Source organism: Miniopterus schreibersii (assembly GCF_964146895.1).
Source record: "Miniopterus schreibersii genome assembly, chromosome: 18".
In the NCBI taxonomy this organism is placed as follows: Eukaryota; Metazoa; Chordata; class Mammalia; order Chiroptera; family Miniopteridae; genus Miniopterus; species Miniopterus schreibersii.
This window is the reverse complement of record NC_138121.1, coordinates 1,015,980-1,031,471: the sequence shown is the minus strand read 5'-3', so window position 1 is coordinate 1,031,471 and position 15,492 is coordinate 1,015,980. Positions and strand designations below refer to the sequence as shown.

The 15,492-nt window shown below is 55.4% G+C and overlaps 1 protein-coding gene across 1 annotated transcript; it reads right to left on the bottom strand.

Moving 5' to 3' along the window:
* Positions 1–1,156: 1,156 nt before the first annotated feature.
* Positions 1,157–14,717, bottom strand: NLRP5 (NLR family pyrin domain containing 5; the record flags this gene model as incomplete). The annotated part of the gene is made up of 11 exons (XM_081118997.1): positions 1,157–1,289; positions 2,376–2,546; positions 3,709–3,879; positions 4,499–4,669; positions 5,848–6,018; positions 6,864–7,091; positions 8,124–8,282; positions 9,735–9,905; positions 10,146–11,745; positions 11,953–12,009; positions 14,429–14,717. 11 exons carry the CDS (start codon positions 14,715–14,717, stop codon positions 1,157–1,159), a joined length of 3,321 nt encoding a protein of 1,106 aa, XP_080975123.1.
* Between the last annotated feature and the right edge of the window lie 775 nt (positions 14,718–15,492).

Here is a 15,492-nt window from a genome sequence, read left to right as displayed (position 1 = left end):
CAATGACTCTCTCATCATTGATGTTTCTCTCTCTCCCTCTCCTTTCCTCTCTCTGAAACCAATAAAAGGTATATTAAAAAAAAAAAAAAAAAAGGAACAGGCCCCTCGGTGGAAAAGGTTACCTCCCGAGACTCTTCTACCGATTCCCAGTCTCCTCATTCCTGGCCCGACGCGTCCTTCGAGATCCTCTGACTTGTAAAATGAACCTAGCACACGGGGCGTGCTCCCCAGGTGTCCGTGTGTCTGTCCTCGTATCCATGTACCTGTACCTATCATCTGTCTCTGATCTACCTACACAATTCAACAGCCCCCGTGTCCACTGATCCGTGCAGGACAGACGCCCTGCAGCCCCGCAAGGTAAGGACTCCTATTCTGGAGCTCCCTGGGGGGGGGGGCTCTGGAAAAATGCTGGTGTCAGCTGGCCCCATCGAGTACTTGAGAACAGCACAGGGTTTGTGAAATCGGGAAAATACTTCCTTGTTATAAGAACGTGCTGCTGGTTGGAGAGCAGCGGGTTTACCGTGTCCGCGGTTTTGCCTTTTCTGGGACCGTCGCTGGAGCCACGGGGTGTGCAGCCAACTCACCCTGGCCGCTCTCACCTGGTCACATGCATCCGAGGGTCCTCCCTGTCCTTTCATGGCTCCAGAGCCCCTTTCTCTTTTTTTAAAAACTGATTTTGAGAGTGAAGGGAGAGAGATTTTTGCTCCCCTTCCTGATACTTTCATTGGTTGACTCCTGCTCATGACCTGACCCAGGATCGAACCCGCGACCTTGGCCTATGGGGAGGACGCTCTGACCCATCCGGCCAGGGCGCACCACCTCTGCTCCTGAGTCACCTTCCCCCTGGGCAAGGACGACACTGGACACTTCTGCCAAATGCTCAGTGTTTATTTGCCCCCCCGCCCCTTGTAGGCCCCGAGGTAGGACATTCCAGAGCGAGTCGGGTCCTGTGACGGGTCCTGTGACTCGGGTCCTATGACTTGCCACCGCCCTCCACCTGAGGCCAGGCAATGACCGGGGTGTGTGGGACGTGCAAGGGCCGCCAGCAGTGGGGGCCCGGGGAGGGCCTCGGCCTCGGAACCGGGCACAGCAGGCCCCAGGCGCCGGTTCGCAAGGCCCCTCCGCCCGCCCGGCGCTGGGGGAGGCCGGCCTGGCCTCAGCCCTCCCACCAGCAGCGCTCGCCCCGCTCGGAGCGATCCCAGCGGCCGTCGATCACCAGGCACGGCCGGCGTCGCTGGGCCTCCTCCAGCAGCCGCACGACTGGATCAGGGTATTGCCATTTCCACAGCCTGGGGAGGCAGAGGGCTCATGACCCCGCAGCTTGGTCCTACCCTTGTGCCTCCCTCCGAGTCCCGGGGACCCCCAGCAAGGTCGGAGCCCTCCTCTTTTTTATTTTTTCCATTGATTTTTAGAGAGTGGGAGAGAGACACACACACAGACAGCGACTGGTTGCCTCCCACACGCGTCCCCACCGAGGCTGGGGATAGAACCTGCGACCCAGGCACGTGCCCTTGACTGGGAACCGAACCCAGGACGCTTGGTGCCCAGGCCGATGCTCCACCCCGAGCCACACCGGCAGGGAGGCCATGTCCATCTTACTCGCTTCTCAGTGTAGTTGGGTGGCAGTAAGCACATTCATATTGTTCTGCAACGCTCACCACCACCCAGGCCCCTAAGCTCTTTTTATCTGGCCCAACAGAACTATGTGCCCAACACACAACATCCCCTTCTTCCCGGCCCCCCTGCCCCCACCGTTCTACTTCCTAGGCTGTGGATTTGAGCAGCCCGGGCACCTCACATGAGTAGGATTGTGCAGGATGTGTCTTTGTGTGTGGCTTATTTCACTCGGTACAATGTTCCCAGGGTTCAGCCGCAGTGTAGCACATGTCAGAACGCCCCTTTCGAGGCTGAGTAATATCCCACTGTATGGATGGGCCGCATTTTGCTTGTCCATTCACCTTTCCATGGGCACTGGGGTTGCTCCCACCTCTGGGCTACCGTGAACACAGGTGTGCGACTCTCTCCCCGAGCCCCTGCTGTTGGTACTTTTGGTTACATACCCAGAAATGGAGTTATTGGCTCAGACAGCAATCCTGTCTTTAGTTTTCTGAGGATAAACATTTCATGTGTGTGTTTTCTTTCCACTCTTCCCAAACCCACCCCAAAATAAGCCCCATGATATCAGCTCCTTGCCTCCGTCTCCCGTGGCCCTGGATCCCCAGCACCCAGCACCGTGCCCAGGACACAGTGGGTATTATTGGTTGGGTCAAGCTCTGGTCGCTTGGCCACGATCTCCCCGTCCCTGATAACCCTCCTCTGCCAACAAGCATGTAAGAGAAGGTGTGTGCCTCAGAAGACAACGGCCAGGGACTCACCCGATGACGCGCAGCTGAGACGTGGGATGTGCGAAGGCCGGGCACAGCTTCCTGATTCCTTTGGCGCTCAAAGGATTTCGCAGCAGGTTCAGGCTGCTCAGGTGCTGGTTGGAGAAGAGCGCCGAGGAGAGGGCCTCGCAGCCGTCGGACGTCAGCTCGCACGCCTCCAACCTGCAGGGCCGAAACTTAAGGAGTGACCCCAGAGGTCAACTTTTTTTTTTTTTTTCCACCCGAGGATATATTCTCTATTGCTTTTCAGAGAGAGTGGACGGGGGAGAGAGAGAGAGAAACGTCGATGTGAGAGAGACACATTGATTGGTTGCCCCCTGCTTGCATGGGGATCGAGCCTGCAATCGAGGCACGTGCCCTTGGCTGGAATTGAACCCAGGGCCCTTCAGTCCTCAAGCCGATGCTCTAACCACTGAGCCAGACTGGCCAGGGCTGACTTCCATTTTCACAGTTTAAAAAGAAATAACAGAGCAGTGGGCTTCACCCCTCGAGTTTTTGGTTCAGTAGCTCTGGGGAAAGGCTAAAAACATCTGCATTTATTTTACATTTATATGTATACAAATTGATTTTAGAGAAAGAGGGAGAGGGGGAGAGATCGGTTGCCTCCGGCATGCACCCGACCGGGGCTGGGATTGAACCTACAACCCAGGTACGTGCCCTTGACTAGGAATTGACACTTTCACCACTGAGCCAAACTGTCTCTATCCCCCGAAAAGAAATGCATACCCATTAGGCAGCCCCTCCAGCCCATCCCCATGATTTGCCCATCCTGGACATATCATACAAATGGATCATACAACATGTGGCCTTTGGTGACTGGCTTCATGCCACCCAGCCTCATGTTTTCAAGGTTCATCCACATCATAGCGTGTGTTGGTACACGTGGCTGAATTCCTTTTTCGTGGCTGAATAATACTCCAGTGGGTGCACCAGCACCATTTTAACAAGCCTCCTGGGCGATTCTGATGCTGACACTACGGTTGGAGAACCAACCAATGTCATTGCTGCCTCTTTGGTCCCTCTTTCTCTTAGACTGTATATTCTGCAAACTACCTGCCTCGGTCCTGCCACCCCTTGGCACCATGCCCAGCACACACAGCTTGTCCAATAAACACATATTGAGTGCTTACTGCCTCCAGACAGCGTTCCCAAGGCCCGCCCTTTCACTCCCTCCATGCGCCGGAGCCCAGCTGGAAGGCTGCCTCGGGCTGCATTGTCTGATTGGACGGAATCATGAAAGTCAGGGCCTGGACTCAGCTCAAGCGCGTCAGCTCGGACCCCCTTCCTCTGCGCCCAGCCCTCAGAGGCGATCCCAGGCGCTCACCCGAGTCTCCTCAGGGAGGCCGTCCTTTGCTTCAGTCCCTCGCACAGGGCTGCCAGCCCACTGTCGCCCAGGGCGTTGGCAGCAAGGTCCAGGCTCCTCAGGTGTTTGCTTTTCGTGATTACATAGGACAGGTTCTTGCAGCAGGCGGCAGTGAGGTGGCATTTTACCAACCTGCAGAGGGAGACAGAGACAAAGAGATACAAGAAGCAACCAATGAATGAGGGGAACAAGTTGATGTTTCCCTCTAAAATCAGTGGAGAAAAAATTATTATTTTTTAAATGTTTTTTGATTGATTTCAGAGAGAAGGGGAGGAAGAGAGATAAACATCAATGACGCATCATTCATTGATCGGCTGCCTCCCTCACGCCCCCTACTGGGGATCGAGCCTGCAACCTGGGCCCGGGCCCTGACTGGGAATCTGGCTCATAGGTTAGCGCTCAACCACTTAGCCACACTGGCCGGGCAGTGGGAAAATTTTTTTAAAGAAATAAAGAGCCAAAGATTAAGCTGGGGCAAGAGGACGTGCTCTGGGAAGTGAACAGGTTTGGGAGATCCGCTGACCCAGAGCTCCACGGGTCCTGCCATGCGGCTCCCGTGCAGAACGATTCCCGCCCTTCCCACACTCGATGTAATGCCGGCACATCAACTCACCTGCAGCTCCTGGCCCTGGAGCTAACTTTGGGGGTTCCAGTCCCCCTGCTCATGCCTCCTGACCTTCTAGGACCTCAGCCCCCACTCTGGTAGAGGTGACCCGCTCCCTGCCCCTCCCCGAAACCATGGGAAACTCACTCCAGGTCCTCGAGGTGACACGCTGCTTCCGCCATGACCTCACACAGAAGGTTCACGCCGTCATCTCCCAGGGGGTTCATGCTAAGGCTCAGATGCGTCAGATGTCGGTTGCCCATGAGTCCGAGCGCAAGAAAGCCACAGCCAATGACATCCAGGTGGCAATTCCTTAGCCTGTGGGGCACACGCAAGGGAAAGGGGACTCGGTGTCACCTTGGGTCGGTCGCTCCTCTTGGCCTCAGCTGCTCCTCATTTGGGAGGGGATTATGTTCGCACTAAGAAGGTTGTTGGGTGTAAGTGACGGATGACCTTGAAGTTCTTTGCACATGCTGGATACTATAACCCTCTCCCTTTTTTTTTTGTTTTGTTAATCCTCACTTGAGGATATTTTTTCCATTGTTTATCAGAGAGAGTGGAAGGGAGGGAGAGAGAAACAGCGATGTGAGAGAGACATCGATTGGTGGCCCCCCGCACACGCCCCGACGGGACTTTTCCAGCCTCTGCAGGCTGCTCCCCCGTCCCCAGCCAGCGACGCCACATCTCCTCCGAATCTCCCGCCTCTTTCCCTCCCTTCTAAGAAAGCTGGTGATGACACTAGGGCTGGGCGGCTGACCCAGAGTCCCCTCCCCATCTCAACATCCTTCATCACATTTGCATTTTCCCTTTTGCCACGAAGGCCCTGTCATCACAGGTTCCAAGGATTAGGACACGGACATCTTTAGGGGGCAGTCGTCATTCTCACTCCAGCTCCCACACTCAGCATGTCTCCGTCACTCAGTTCCCGGGGACCCTCAGGATGCGTCACCAGGCAGACGTATGCATCCAGGTTCTGCTCCTCAGCAGAATTTCTGGCAGTTGGTCTGCCATTAACTCAGGTATATTTTTTGCTCCCATGAGGTTATCGGTGGGCTCATTGGTCCAGGGGGTGGAATGACAGAAAACAAAGTGATTCTATGGGGCAAGGTGACAGCACAGAAGGAGAGTGACAAACACTCTCATGCTCACCCCAGCTGGGGAGCTCAGTTGGTTGGCGTGTCATCCCACCCACCAGAAGGTGGTGGGTTCGATCCCCAGTCAAGGCACATACAAGAAACAACCAATAAATGCACCAAGAAGTAGAGCAACAGATCAGTGTTTCTCCTCTCCGCCCCACCCCTCAAATCAGTAAATACATTTTAAAAAAGAGAAAAAAAAAGCAAACGGAGAGAGAATTTTACGAGGGAGTGTGAGCTCTAGGAGGCATGTGACATGTGGCAGGTCCCTCCTGACATTCCCAGCTCCCACTCCGAGACAGGCACACGCCATTGGCAAAGCTGCCAGGTCCTCACTCACGGGGAGGCGCGCGGACTCACATCAGCCTCTGGAGAGCGCAGGTGAAGAGCTTTAAGCCTCGACACAGCAGCATCACGCCTTCTGTCCCCAGGTTGTTGGTCGACAGGTCCAGGTGGGTCAAGTTCTGGTTGCTGACAAGGACGGAGGCCAGGTCCCGGCAGGCGGCAGCTGTGAGGCCGCAGCTCCCCAGTCTGCAAGGACATCCCCAGGCAGTAGGTCAGTTATTTAGGTATCAAAGAGGAGCTCACGCCTTGGCTGTGTGACCTTAGACAAGAGACCTCCCCTCTGCTGGACTCCGCATCCTCTGTCAGCAAACGGCACGGAAACAATTCCTTCCAGGTGGGTCGTTTGTGAAGATGGTGCGAATGGGAACAGAGCGCTTACCCCAGGTGGCAGCTCTAACCACACTGCTGAAACTTGCAAGTACACAACACGGTCTTGTCCCCTGTCATCACCATGCTGTACCTTAGATCCCCGGAACTCATGCTCCTGATAACTGGAAGTTTGTGCCCTTGGATGCACATTTCCCCATGTTCTCCCTCCCCCACCCCAGCCCCTGGTAGCCACCGTCTACTCCCTGACTCTACAAGTTTAGCTCTGCTCAATTTTTTAAAGATTTTTAATTGATTTTTTAGAGGGAGAGGGAGAGCGAGAGAGAGAGAGAGAGAGAAACATTGATTGGTGAGAGTGGAACACTGATCTGCTGCCTCCTGCATGTCCCCTACCAGGGGTCAAGCCCACAACCTGGGTACCTGCCCTGACTGGGAATCGAACCGACAACCTTTTGGTGCACCGGACGAAGCCCAACCAACTGAGCTACACAGGCCAGGGTTCTGCTCAATCTTTCACATACGGTCAGAGTTCAGTGGCAAAGACGCGGGTATTATTTATCGGGCCTTTCTCGAACCTCAACATGAGGTCACAGTACCCACTCTAACCCTTGGCTCATGCAGCAGCCGATCCCCCTCCCCACCCCGGTTACTTGGCTGACCTCAGTTAAGACAAGATAAGGGCCGTGAAAGGAAGCGCCACTCACATCAGCTTCTGCAGGGCGCACTGGGAGACCCTCAGGGCCTCACAGAGAGACGCGACGCCCACGTCCTTCACCTTGTTTCCCGCGAGGCTCAGGGATTTCAGCTTGCTGGATGTCACCAGGATTTGGGAGATCACCGGACAGCAGGTGTGGGTTAACGCACAGTAATCCAACCTACAGACACAGAGAATGTGACACACACACTGCCTGTGCGCCAGCCTCTTGGTCACGCTGCGTCCTGGTTACTGTGTGTGGCCTCGGAGTCTGAGCTGCTTCTGCTCCTCCGTTTGCAACATCCCTGCTCATCCCAACCCCAGGTCTTTATGCAGCTCAAGCCATGGCTCAGGTCTCCTGCCCGCCTCACTCCACCCTTCTCTCTCTAGCATTTTTTTTTAAAGATTTAAAAGTACATATATATATTTAAAAAATAGAATAAAATAAAAATCTATTGATTTCAGAGAGAGGAAGGGGGGGAGAGAGAGAGGAACATCAATGGCCAGTCATTGATCGGCTGCCTCCTGCGCGCCCCCTGCTGGGGATTGAGACCACAGCCCCGGCTTGTTCCCTGACCAGGAATCGAACTGCGATCGCCTGGATCACAGGGCGATGCTCAATCACTGAGCCACCCCGCCCAGGCGAAAAAGTTGATTTTCAGAGAGAGGAAGGGAGGAAAGAGAGAAGCATTGATGCGAGAGAGAAACATCCATTGGTTGCCTCCCACAAGGGCCCCAACGGTCCAAGGATGGAACCTGCAACCCAGGTACATGCTCTTGACCGGGCTTCGAACCCACGACCCTTTGGTGGACAGGCCGAGGCTGTAACCGTGGAGCTGCTGGGCTGGGCTGGGCTCCCCGCCCCCCAGTCCACAGGCGAGGGGCCCCCACAGCATTCGTCTTTCGCTGTCTGCCGTGGCTCACGCAGCACGATGCCCTCGAGGCCCCCGGGGTTCCCTCCGCTCTGGAGGCCGAGGGAGACCTTGCACCCCGCACCCCGCTCCCCAACCGGGCGGAGCTGTGCCTGCTTCCGCGCGGACGCGGGGCTGGACTACATTTCCCAGCCTGCCTTGCAGCGGGCGCGGCCACGTGACGTGCAGCCGGGGAGCGTGTGGGCGGGGACGGGAACTTTCCTGCTACAAAGTGACAAGTTACAGGGACGGCAAACGTGCGTGATGGGCGGGGGCGGAGGCGGCGATGGACTGCTGCCCCCCCATATCCTAGGGTGGGGGTTAAAGTAACACACACACAGAAGCGCGCGGGGACCTGCCTCAGAGTCCGCAGCCCGCAGCGGGGGTGCGTCAGCGCGGCGCACGCGGCGCCCACGTCGCGGTCGGTGAGGGGCGCGGCCAAGGCCAGGTGCCGGAGGCCCGGGTTGGCGAGCAGCGCGGCCCACAGGGGGCGGCAGCCGCGGCCCGGCCCGTGGAACCTGCGGAGGCAAGCGGGGCGTCAGCGCTTGGCGGGTGCGTCGCGTCCCGTAACCCTCACCTGGGGATGTTCTTTCCTCGATTTTGGGGGGGAAGGGGGAGAAACGGGGGGAGGGGAGGGACGGGGAGGGAGGGGGCCGCGGTTGGGGAGGGCGGGAGGCAACCAGTCTCGAAGCTTCTCGCTGCCCCCCCCACCTCAAAGCCCATAAGCACGTCCCCGCGGGGGTGGAGGAAGCCGAGGGCGGCAGGTGGTTGCACGACAGGCCCCGGCGCCGGGACGTAAAGCGCGGCCCCAGGAACAGTTACATTGTAGCAACCACGGCGGTGCCGGGCGCAGACTCATCGGGGTGTCACCTTGCCAAGTATATAAATGTCTAATCACTGTGCTGTACACCTGAAACTAGTATAATATGGAAGATCAACTAATTGAGGAATAAATAAAGTAATCACCACCCCCCTTAAAGAATAAAATACGGTATATCCACGAAGACTAGAACCACACACAGCAACTTGAAGGAAAAAGTCCAGTGTCAGAACAGCATGTACATCATATGATACCTTTGGGTTAAAGCCCATCCACCAACAGGGACGTGCGACTTCGTGGGGAATATCTGAGGCAGTTCATTAGGGAGACAGGGATCTGAAGAGGCCTTGGAGGGCTTACTTAGCACCTCTGGAATCCCTGTATCCCTTTGCTGTCATGTATTACTGTTGCGTTGCAGATTCGGTGACGGCATGGATCAGAGCAGGTCACAGGGCGTAAGGAGAGGTTAAAGCAGGGACAGCTACGGGCAGGGCTGCCCCTGGGGAAAGGGTTCAGGTAATGGCTGGTGGAGCAGTTAAGTTCTGTGCAGGACTTAAGGTGACAAGGGCATTGTGCATGGTCCTGGGTCACCCAGCTCCTTGGCACAGGCCCGGGGAAGGAAACCACTCGGGCAGAAATGGCAGGAAGGGGAAGACATTTGCAGTCAAGAGCCTGACTGGCTCTCCTGTTGGCTGTCACATGGGCTTGGCTTGGTCTTGGAAGGAAAAAAAAAAAATCAAAGAATGGAACCTTCAAAGTAGGACTAGCCCTTCATCTCCCACTGCGGGTGCCTGGTGAGTACCCAGGATCTACAACAGACTCAGGAACTTATTAGGCATTTAATATTTGTGACCTTATGAATTCGCCTAAAAGCTCTAAGGACCAATTTAAACAAGTTCCTCTCCCTTTTCCCCCTACTAACCAGCTCCTGTTCATCCATCAAGACCCCGAATAAATGACCCACCTCAGTAATCCCTTCACAAGGTCTTTAGTCACTCCCCATCCTGTGCTTTTGGAACTTGGTTCCTGTACCTCCTACAGCACTTAGTCCCCTCCGAATACATTGCATAGGTTGGTCTTAGTAGGTGGGAGAGGAGAGCTGTGACATGGCCAGACAAAGGGGCAGGTAGCAGGGTCTGGGCAGCCTTACATCAGCTTCTGTATTTTGCAGGTTGGCTGTCTCAGCTTGACGCACAGGGTCCTCATGGCCCGCTCGTTCAGGACGCTGCCACTGAGGTCCAGCTGTTGCAGGCTGGGGTGGGTGCTGAGCACGAGGCAGAGGTCTTCCCACCACTTGCTAACCAGGGGCTTGGTCTGCATCCTGCATCGGAGAAGGAAAGAAACATTTGCTTCCACGGGATGGATTTTAACAGATGGCGCGCGAAACACGAGAAAAACCGTGAGCGGTACGCAATGTGTTAAGTGTTCCCACCAGGCACACACGCCCAAGAAGAGGTAGCCATGCGAGTGAAGGACACGCTCATTAGCTTCACCGTGGCGACAGCCGTCTCAGAACACCCATGTCGAGCGGGGAAGGAAGGAACTGTAGAGGGGCACTCACCCGTGCGGAATCACGGGCCACGCCTCGGCGGACTCGCCTTCCGGGAGGATCTCCCCGACATCCATCTGAATTTCCCGCAGGTGCAGGCACCACTGGAGACAGGAGGACGACACCAACAGGTCCATCGGCCGGTTCATCGTTAGCTTCACTTCCTGGAAGCCGTTCAGTGCCAGGCGGACAAAGTCTTCATCTTGGGTCTCGAAGAGACAGTAGAAGGAGTCCAGGAAGTCCAGAGGGGAGGTGGTGTCGGCCCGTCGGCCCAACAGGAAGACCCAGTGGAGGAGCACGCGCCTCACCAGCAGGGTGACCGGGCACCCCAGCAGGCCCTCCAGGGCCCGCACCACGTCCTTGTTCATGAGGCCAAACAAGAAACGTTTCACCTGGAGCAAGTGGACGTTGCAGCTGATCTGTTGGAGCTCCTTCAGACTCTTCGTGTTCTCCACACACAGGGCGTGGGGATCCCACTCTGCCTCCGGTCCTTCTAGCACGTAGTACAAGGCGGCAAAGAACTCTTGCAGGCTCAGGTGCAGGAACATGAAGCACCTCTCCCTGCCGCCGCCTCGGCGAAGGATGTTCCTGCGAAACAGAGGGGAGAGCTCTGGCTCCGTCAGCCCGTGGACGCCCAGGTCATCGCTGTAGAACACAAACCTCATGGCCCACACGCCCTGCAGGGCCATCCGGCACACGCCCTTCAACACGACCCTCTCCTCCGGACTGAGGTGGTGGCCTGGCGCGTCTCGAGGGGCGAGCTGATGGACCACGAAGGCGGTGTACAAGCCCGTGAGGGTCTGGCAGTTCGGGGGCCGGCCCTTCCCCGAGGCCGCCTGCAGCTCCAGAGCCTGGCAGATGAGCCACCACGTGATGGACACCTGGCACCTGTCAATCAGCGTGTGGTTGTCGAGCAGCTTGTGCAGGACTTGCATTTTCTGGTCCCCGTTCTTGACGTGCTCGAGGAAGAACCGGATCCTTCTCTCCATCGAGATTCCTTCCACGAAAAGGCAGCGGGGAGAGACGAGCATGGATTCGAGCTTTTTCATGCCCTCGTCCCTGATGGTGACGATCAGGGAGGACTCGGGCAGCAGAGCCTTCCTCAGCAGACTACGCATGAGGACAGACACGGGCTGCTTCTCTGTCCAGTCGACGCAGACATCCGTGTCAGCATCTTTGAAGGCACAGACCAGGTCATCGAAACCGTCGACCACAAACAGCAGCCTTTCTGGTTGGGACATGATCTTCATCACGGGGGCCACGGAGTCCGGCCACTCCCTGGAGAGTAACTCAGCAAAGCTGCTTTTCCTCCTCGACGGTGTGTCTCTGGCGTCCAGGAGGAAGGCGTAGGAGAACACGCCCGGGTAGAGCTCTCCGTGGGCCCAGCGCAGCAGGATTCTTCTGGCCAGAGCCGACTTCCCGGCCCCTGAGCTCCCGTGCAGGACCACGGTGAGCGGCCGGAAGCCCCGCTGGTCTGGCGTGAACGCGCCACACAAGGTTTGCATTTGTGGACAATCCGTGGCAAAGGTTTCAAAGCCGGGGTGGGCATCCGACGTCACGGCGAACTTTGTCATCAGGTGACGTTTGTAGTCCCCTTCGTCACCTCCGTGGCCTATGTCGGACCAGAGAGGGGAGAAGAGAAACAGGAAACAAATTGGAAGACAGTGTGGATTTCAGACACTCTATGTACATGAGGCTTTGTTTCTTCTCGGTGACTTATTGTTATTATTCCTCACCAAAGGATATGTTTTTATTGATTTTTTGAGAGACAGAGATGGCAAAAAACCAAAACAACCATGAGTAAACCAGAGTTGTTTACCTTGGTCTTTTGTCTGTGCTGCTGTGGTGTCATCTTGTTCCATAACTTGTGATATTTCTGCAAAAAAAGAAAAAAAAAAGGCAGAAGAATAAAATCCCACACACTTAGGTGAATTATGCAGGTCAGACCCACAGAAGCCCCGAGATGCAGTTTGCAATGCCAGCTTTCACCGCCTGACCCACCCGGAACCATGGGCTCAGCCGGAGGGGCAGGGGTGCTTAAAACGAGCACTAGGGTCTAGAGGGAAGGTATGGGTCCTGGTCTCATTTCTGCTTTTTGTTCTTCGGAGACCTTTGGGCAAGTCGTTGAAGTGAGAGGTCAGGCACAGGGGTAAAGAACTCGGTTGGCTGGAGGGTCGTCCCGTACAGCAAAGGGTGGCGGGTTCGATTCCTGGTTGGGGCGTGTGCGGGAGGTAACTGATTGACACCCCCCCTTCTCTCTAAAAATCAATGAAAAAAAACAAACCAACAAACCTATTTAAAAAAAAAGTAGTAAGGGTCTGGATCAGACAGTCGAGTTTTGTTATTAATCTTCCTCTGAGGATATTTTTCCCATTGCTTTTCAGAGAGTGTAGAAGGGAGGGAGGGAGGTGGGGAGAGAAAGAGGGAGAGACACCGACTGGTTGCCTCCCCCACGTGCCCCAACCAGGGGCAGGGATGGAACCTGCAACCCAGGTACATGCTCTTGACCGGGAATCGAACCCAAGACCCTTCGGTGTGAGGGCTGACACCCTGACCACCGAGCCACACCATCCAGGGCCGATGGAAGTTTTTAAAAGATCTCCTTGCTTGTTAGTGTGGGGAAGACGGATTTCACGTAACCAGAGTGTAAAGAGATTAGAGATTCAAGCGAGTTGATTCTGATTTACAGGCTCCGGGAAGAAAGGGGTGGAAACGAGTCCTCCTTCAGAGTAGGTCTCATGATTTACTGATGCGTTAGGTAGAAGGTAAAAAAAGAAAGAAGTCAGTCAACCAGTTAATCAGAAATAGACTAAAAAAATGACCAGGCTTTGGTGGCTAGTGATGCCCTGGACCCAGACAGAAACCCTTCACCCGGCTCCCCACGCTGACCGGCACGTTCGTCCCTGCTTGTCCCCTGGTCAGTCTTCGCAGGTGTAGAGTCTTCTGGTGTCTCAGCCTGTGAACATTCTGCAACAGAGCACATGACAGGACGCTGGCCGCAAAGTCACAGCAATGGCCCTGACCAGGTGGCTCCGCTGGTTAGAGAGTCGTCCCCGTGCACCAAGGTTGTGGGTTCGATCCCGGTGGGGACACATACGAGAATCAGCCAGTGAATGCATAAGTGGAACAACAAATCAATGTTTCTCTCTAAAATTAATTTTAAAACATTTTTAAAGTGTACTCCCCAAATTACTGAGGGGAGCAAGATGAGTCAGTTTATCCCATGACAAGCCTGTAATGGGGACAGTGCAGTCAGAGCCTCAGGTGACACCGTCACAGAGACACAGATTTATGGGAAGGGTGCTCAGATTTTTAAAATGTTTATTTTAGAGAGAGAAAGGGAGGGGAGAGAGAGAAACATCGATACATCAATGTGAGAGAAACATTGATCAGTTGCCCCCAAATGCACTCCAACTGGGGATCGATCCCACAACCTGGGCATGTGTCCTGGCCTGGTGATGGTCCACCAGCTGAGCCACCCTGGCTGGGTGGGAGTGCTCCAGTTTTCAACTTGGGAACATAAGTTTCAGTCCCTATTTTGCTGATAACCCACCATTGGACCCGAGTCTCTCGGTCCGGTACGGCACCAATCCTCTGAGTGAGGTCCCACCCGAGTGGAGCTCAAACCTCAGTCCCTCAGCCCGGGGCAACCCCCACAGCTCCTCAGTAACCAGCTACAACGCTTTGTTACCCACTTTCTGTTTTGCTAATCCTCACTGAGGGTAGTTCTCCCCACTGATTTTTTAGAGAGTAGAAAGGAGGGAGGAACATCCGTGTGAGACACACACATGGGTCGGTTGCCTCCCCAACCAAGGACCAGGGATGGAACCTGCAACCCAGGGCTGTGCCCTTGACCGGGAATCAAACCCAAGGCCCTTCAGTGTGCAGGCCGATGCTCTAACCACGGAGCCACACCAGCCAGCGCTCTCTACGCCATCTTATCAAACCTTCCCAGTGGCCCCTATAAGCATCACAGCGACTGTTCCAGGACGTGGAACCCGAGGGTCAGAGTAGGAGGGGACACACCCGAGTCACACTACACCAAAGGGTACATCCAAAACTCAAGCTTAATACGTAGTTAAGACTCCAAATCCTACTAAGATCAACCAAATTCTGCCCAGGTGGAGGGTCCTTCTACTGATTTCTCCTTTATTTCACCGGCTACGGACGACACCAATTCCCAGCCAGGCGGAGACTCAGCACTGAGACACTGCAGGGGTGCGCCCTCCCGGCTCCCATGGCACCTCAAGACCCCCCGGCTTCTCTGCTACCCCCTGGTCGGCCCCACGTCTCACGTTCCATCTCCTCCCTGGCTTTCTGAGAGAGCGCGGGCAGGCTCATCTCCTGGAAGATGTCCGCGGCCGCCTTCCAGACCAGAGGCCCTCTGCCGCGCTCCTGCAGCAGGGAGGCCAGCTGGTCCACGCTCGCACCGTCCACTTCCGCCCACGGGAGGGGGCCCGTGGCCGGTGCCAAAGCGCGCTCCTTTAGCAAGTCCTTGAATGTCCGAAACTCCTCTTGGTCCAGCTGCTTGAGACACCCCTGCAACCCGCAGCCGGGGAAGGGCGGCCCCCCGGCGTCTCCCATCTTAATGTGCGGCCTCCGAGGGCTCCCTGTGGATGGGGAAGTGGAGTTTTTGGTTGTGGGGAGCAAACGGGGCCTGGGGAAGGGGGACAAGATTGAAAGGACAGCCCGGCGTCAAGTGGTCACATTCACTTCCAGGCTCCCCCTAAAATGTGAACTGGCACAAACACCTTTGAAACACAGGACAAAGAAAGCATCGTAGAAGGAACCCTTCCAGCCAATGAAAATGGTCGGCAGTTCAATTCATTGTCCAGCCTGTGTAGCTCAGCGGTTGAGCATTGACCTAGGATCCAGGAGATTGGGGTTCGATTCCCGGTCAGGGCACAGGGCAGGGTTTCGGGCTCAATCCCCAGCAGGGGGCATGCAGGAGGCGGCGGATCAATGACTCTCATCATTGATGTTTCTCTCTCTCTCTCTCCTCTCCTGTCTCTGAAATCAATAAGAACATACTTAAAAATAATAAAATGAGGAAAATTTTGAAGAAAAACAAACCCACACGAAACACCCCCAAAACCTGGACTTGGCTTCCATTTGTCCTAGAAACCGATGTAGCCACGAGTGATAGTGATGCTCAGTAAGAATTCCAAGTGCCAAGTTATAAAAAGCCAAAAATAGACCATAAATACTTTCAACAATAAAGATAAACATTAAAATATTCTGGGGAAAATACTTTGGCTTCATCGGGCCAGCAGGTGCCAAGTCTGATGTGCCAGGCTGGCCACGCCCACCCTGCTGGATGACTTGCTGCTTGGTTGGGGGCCAAGAAAAAGGGGCTCCT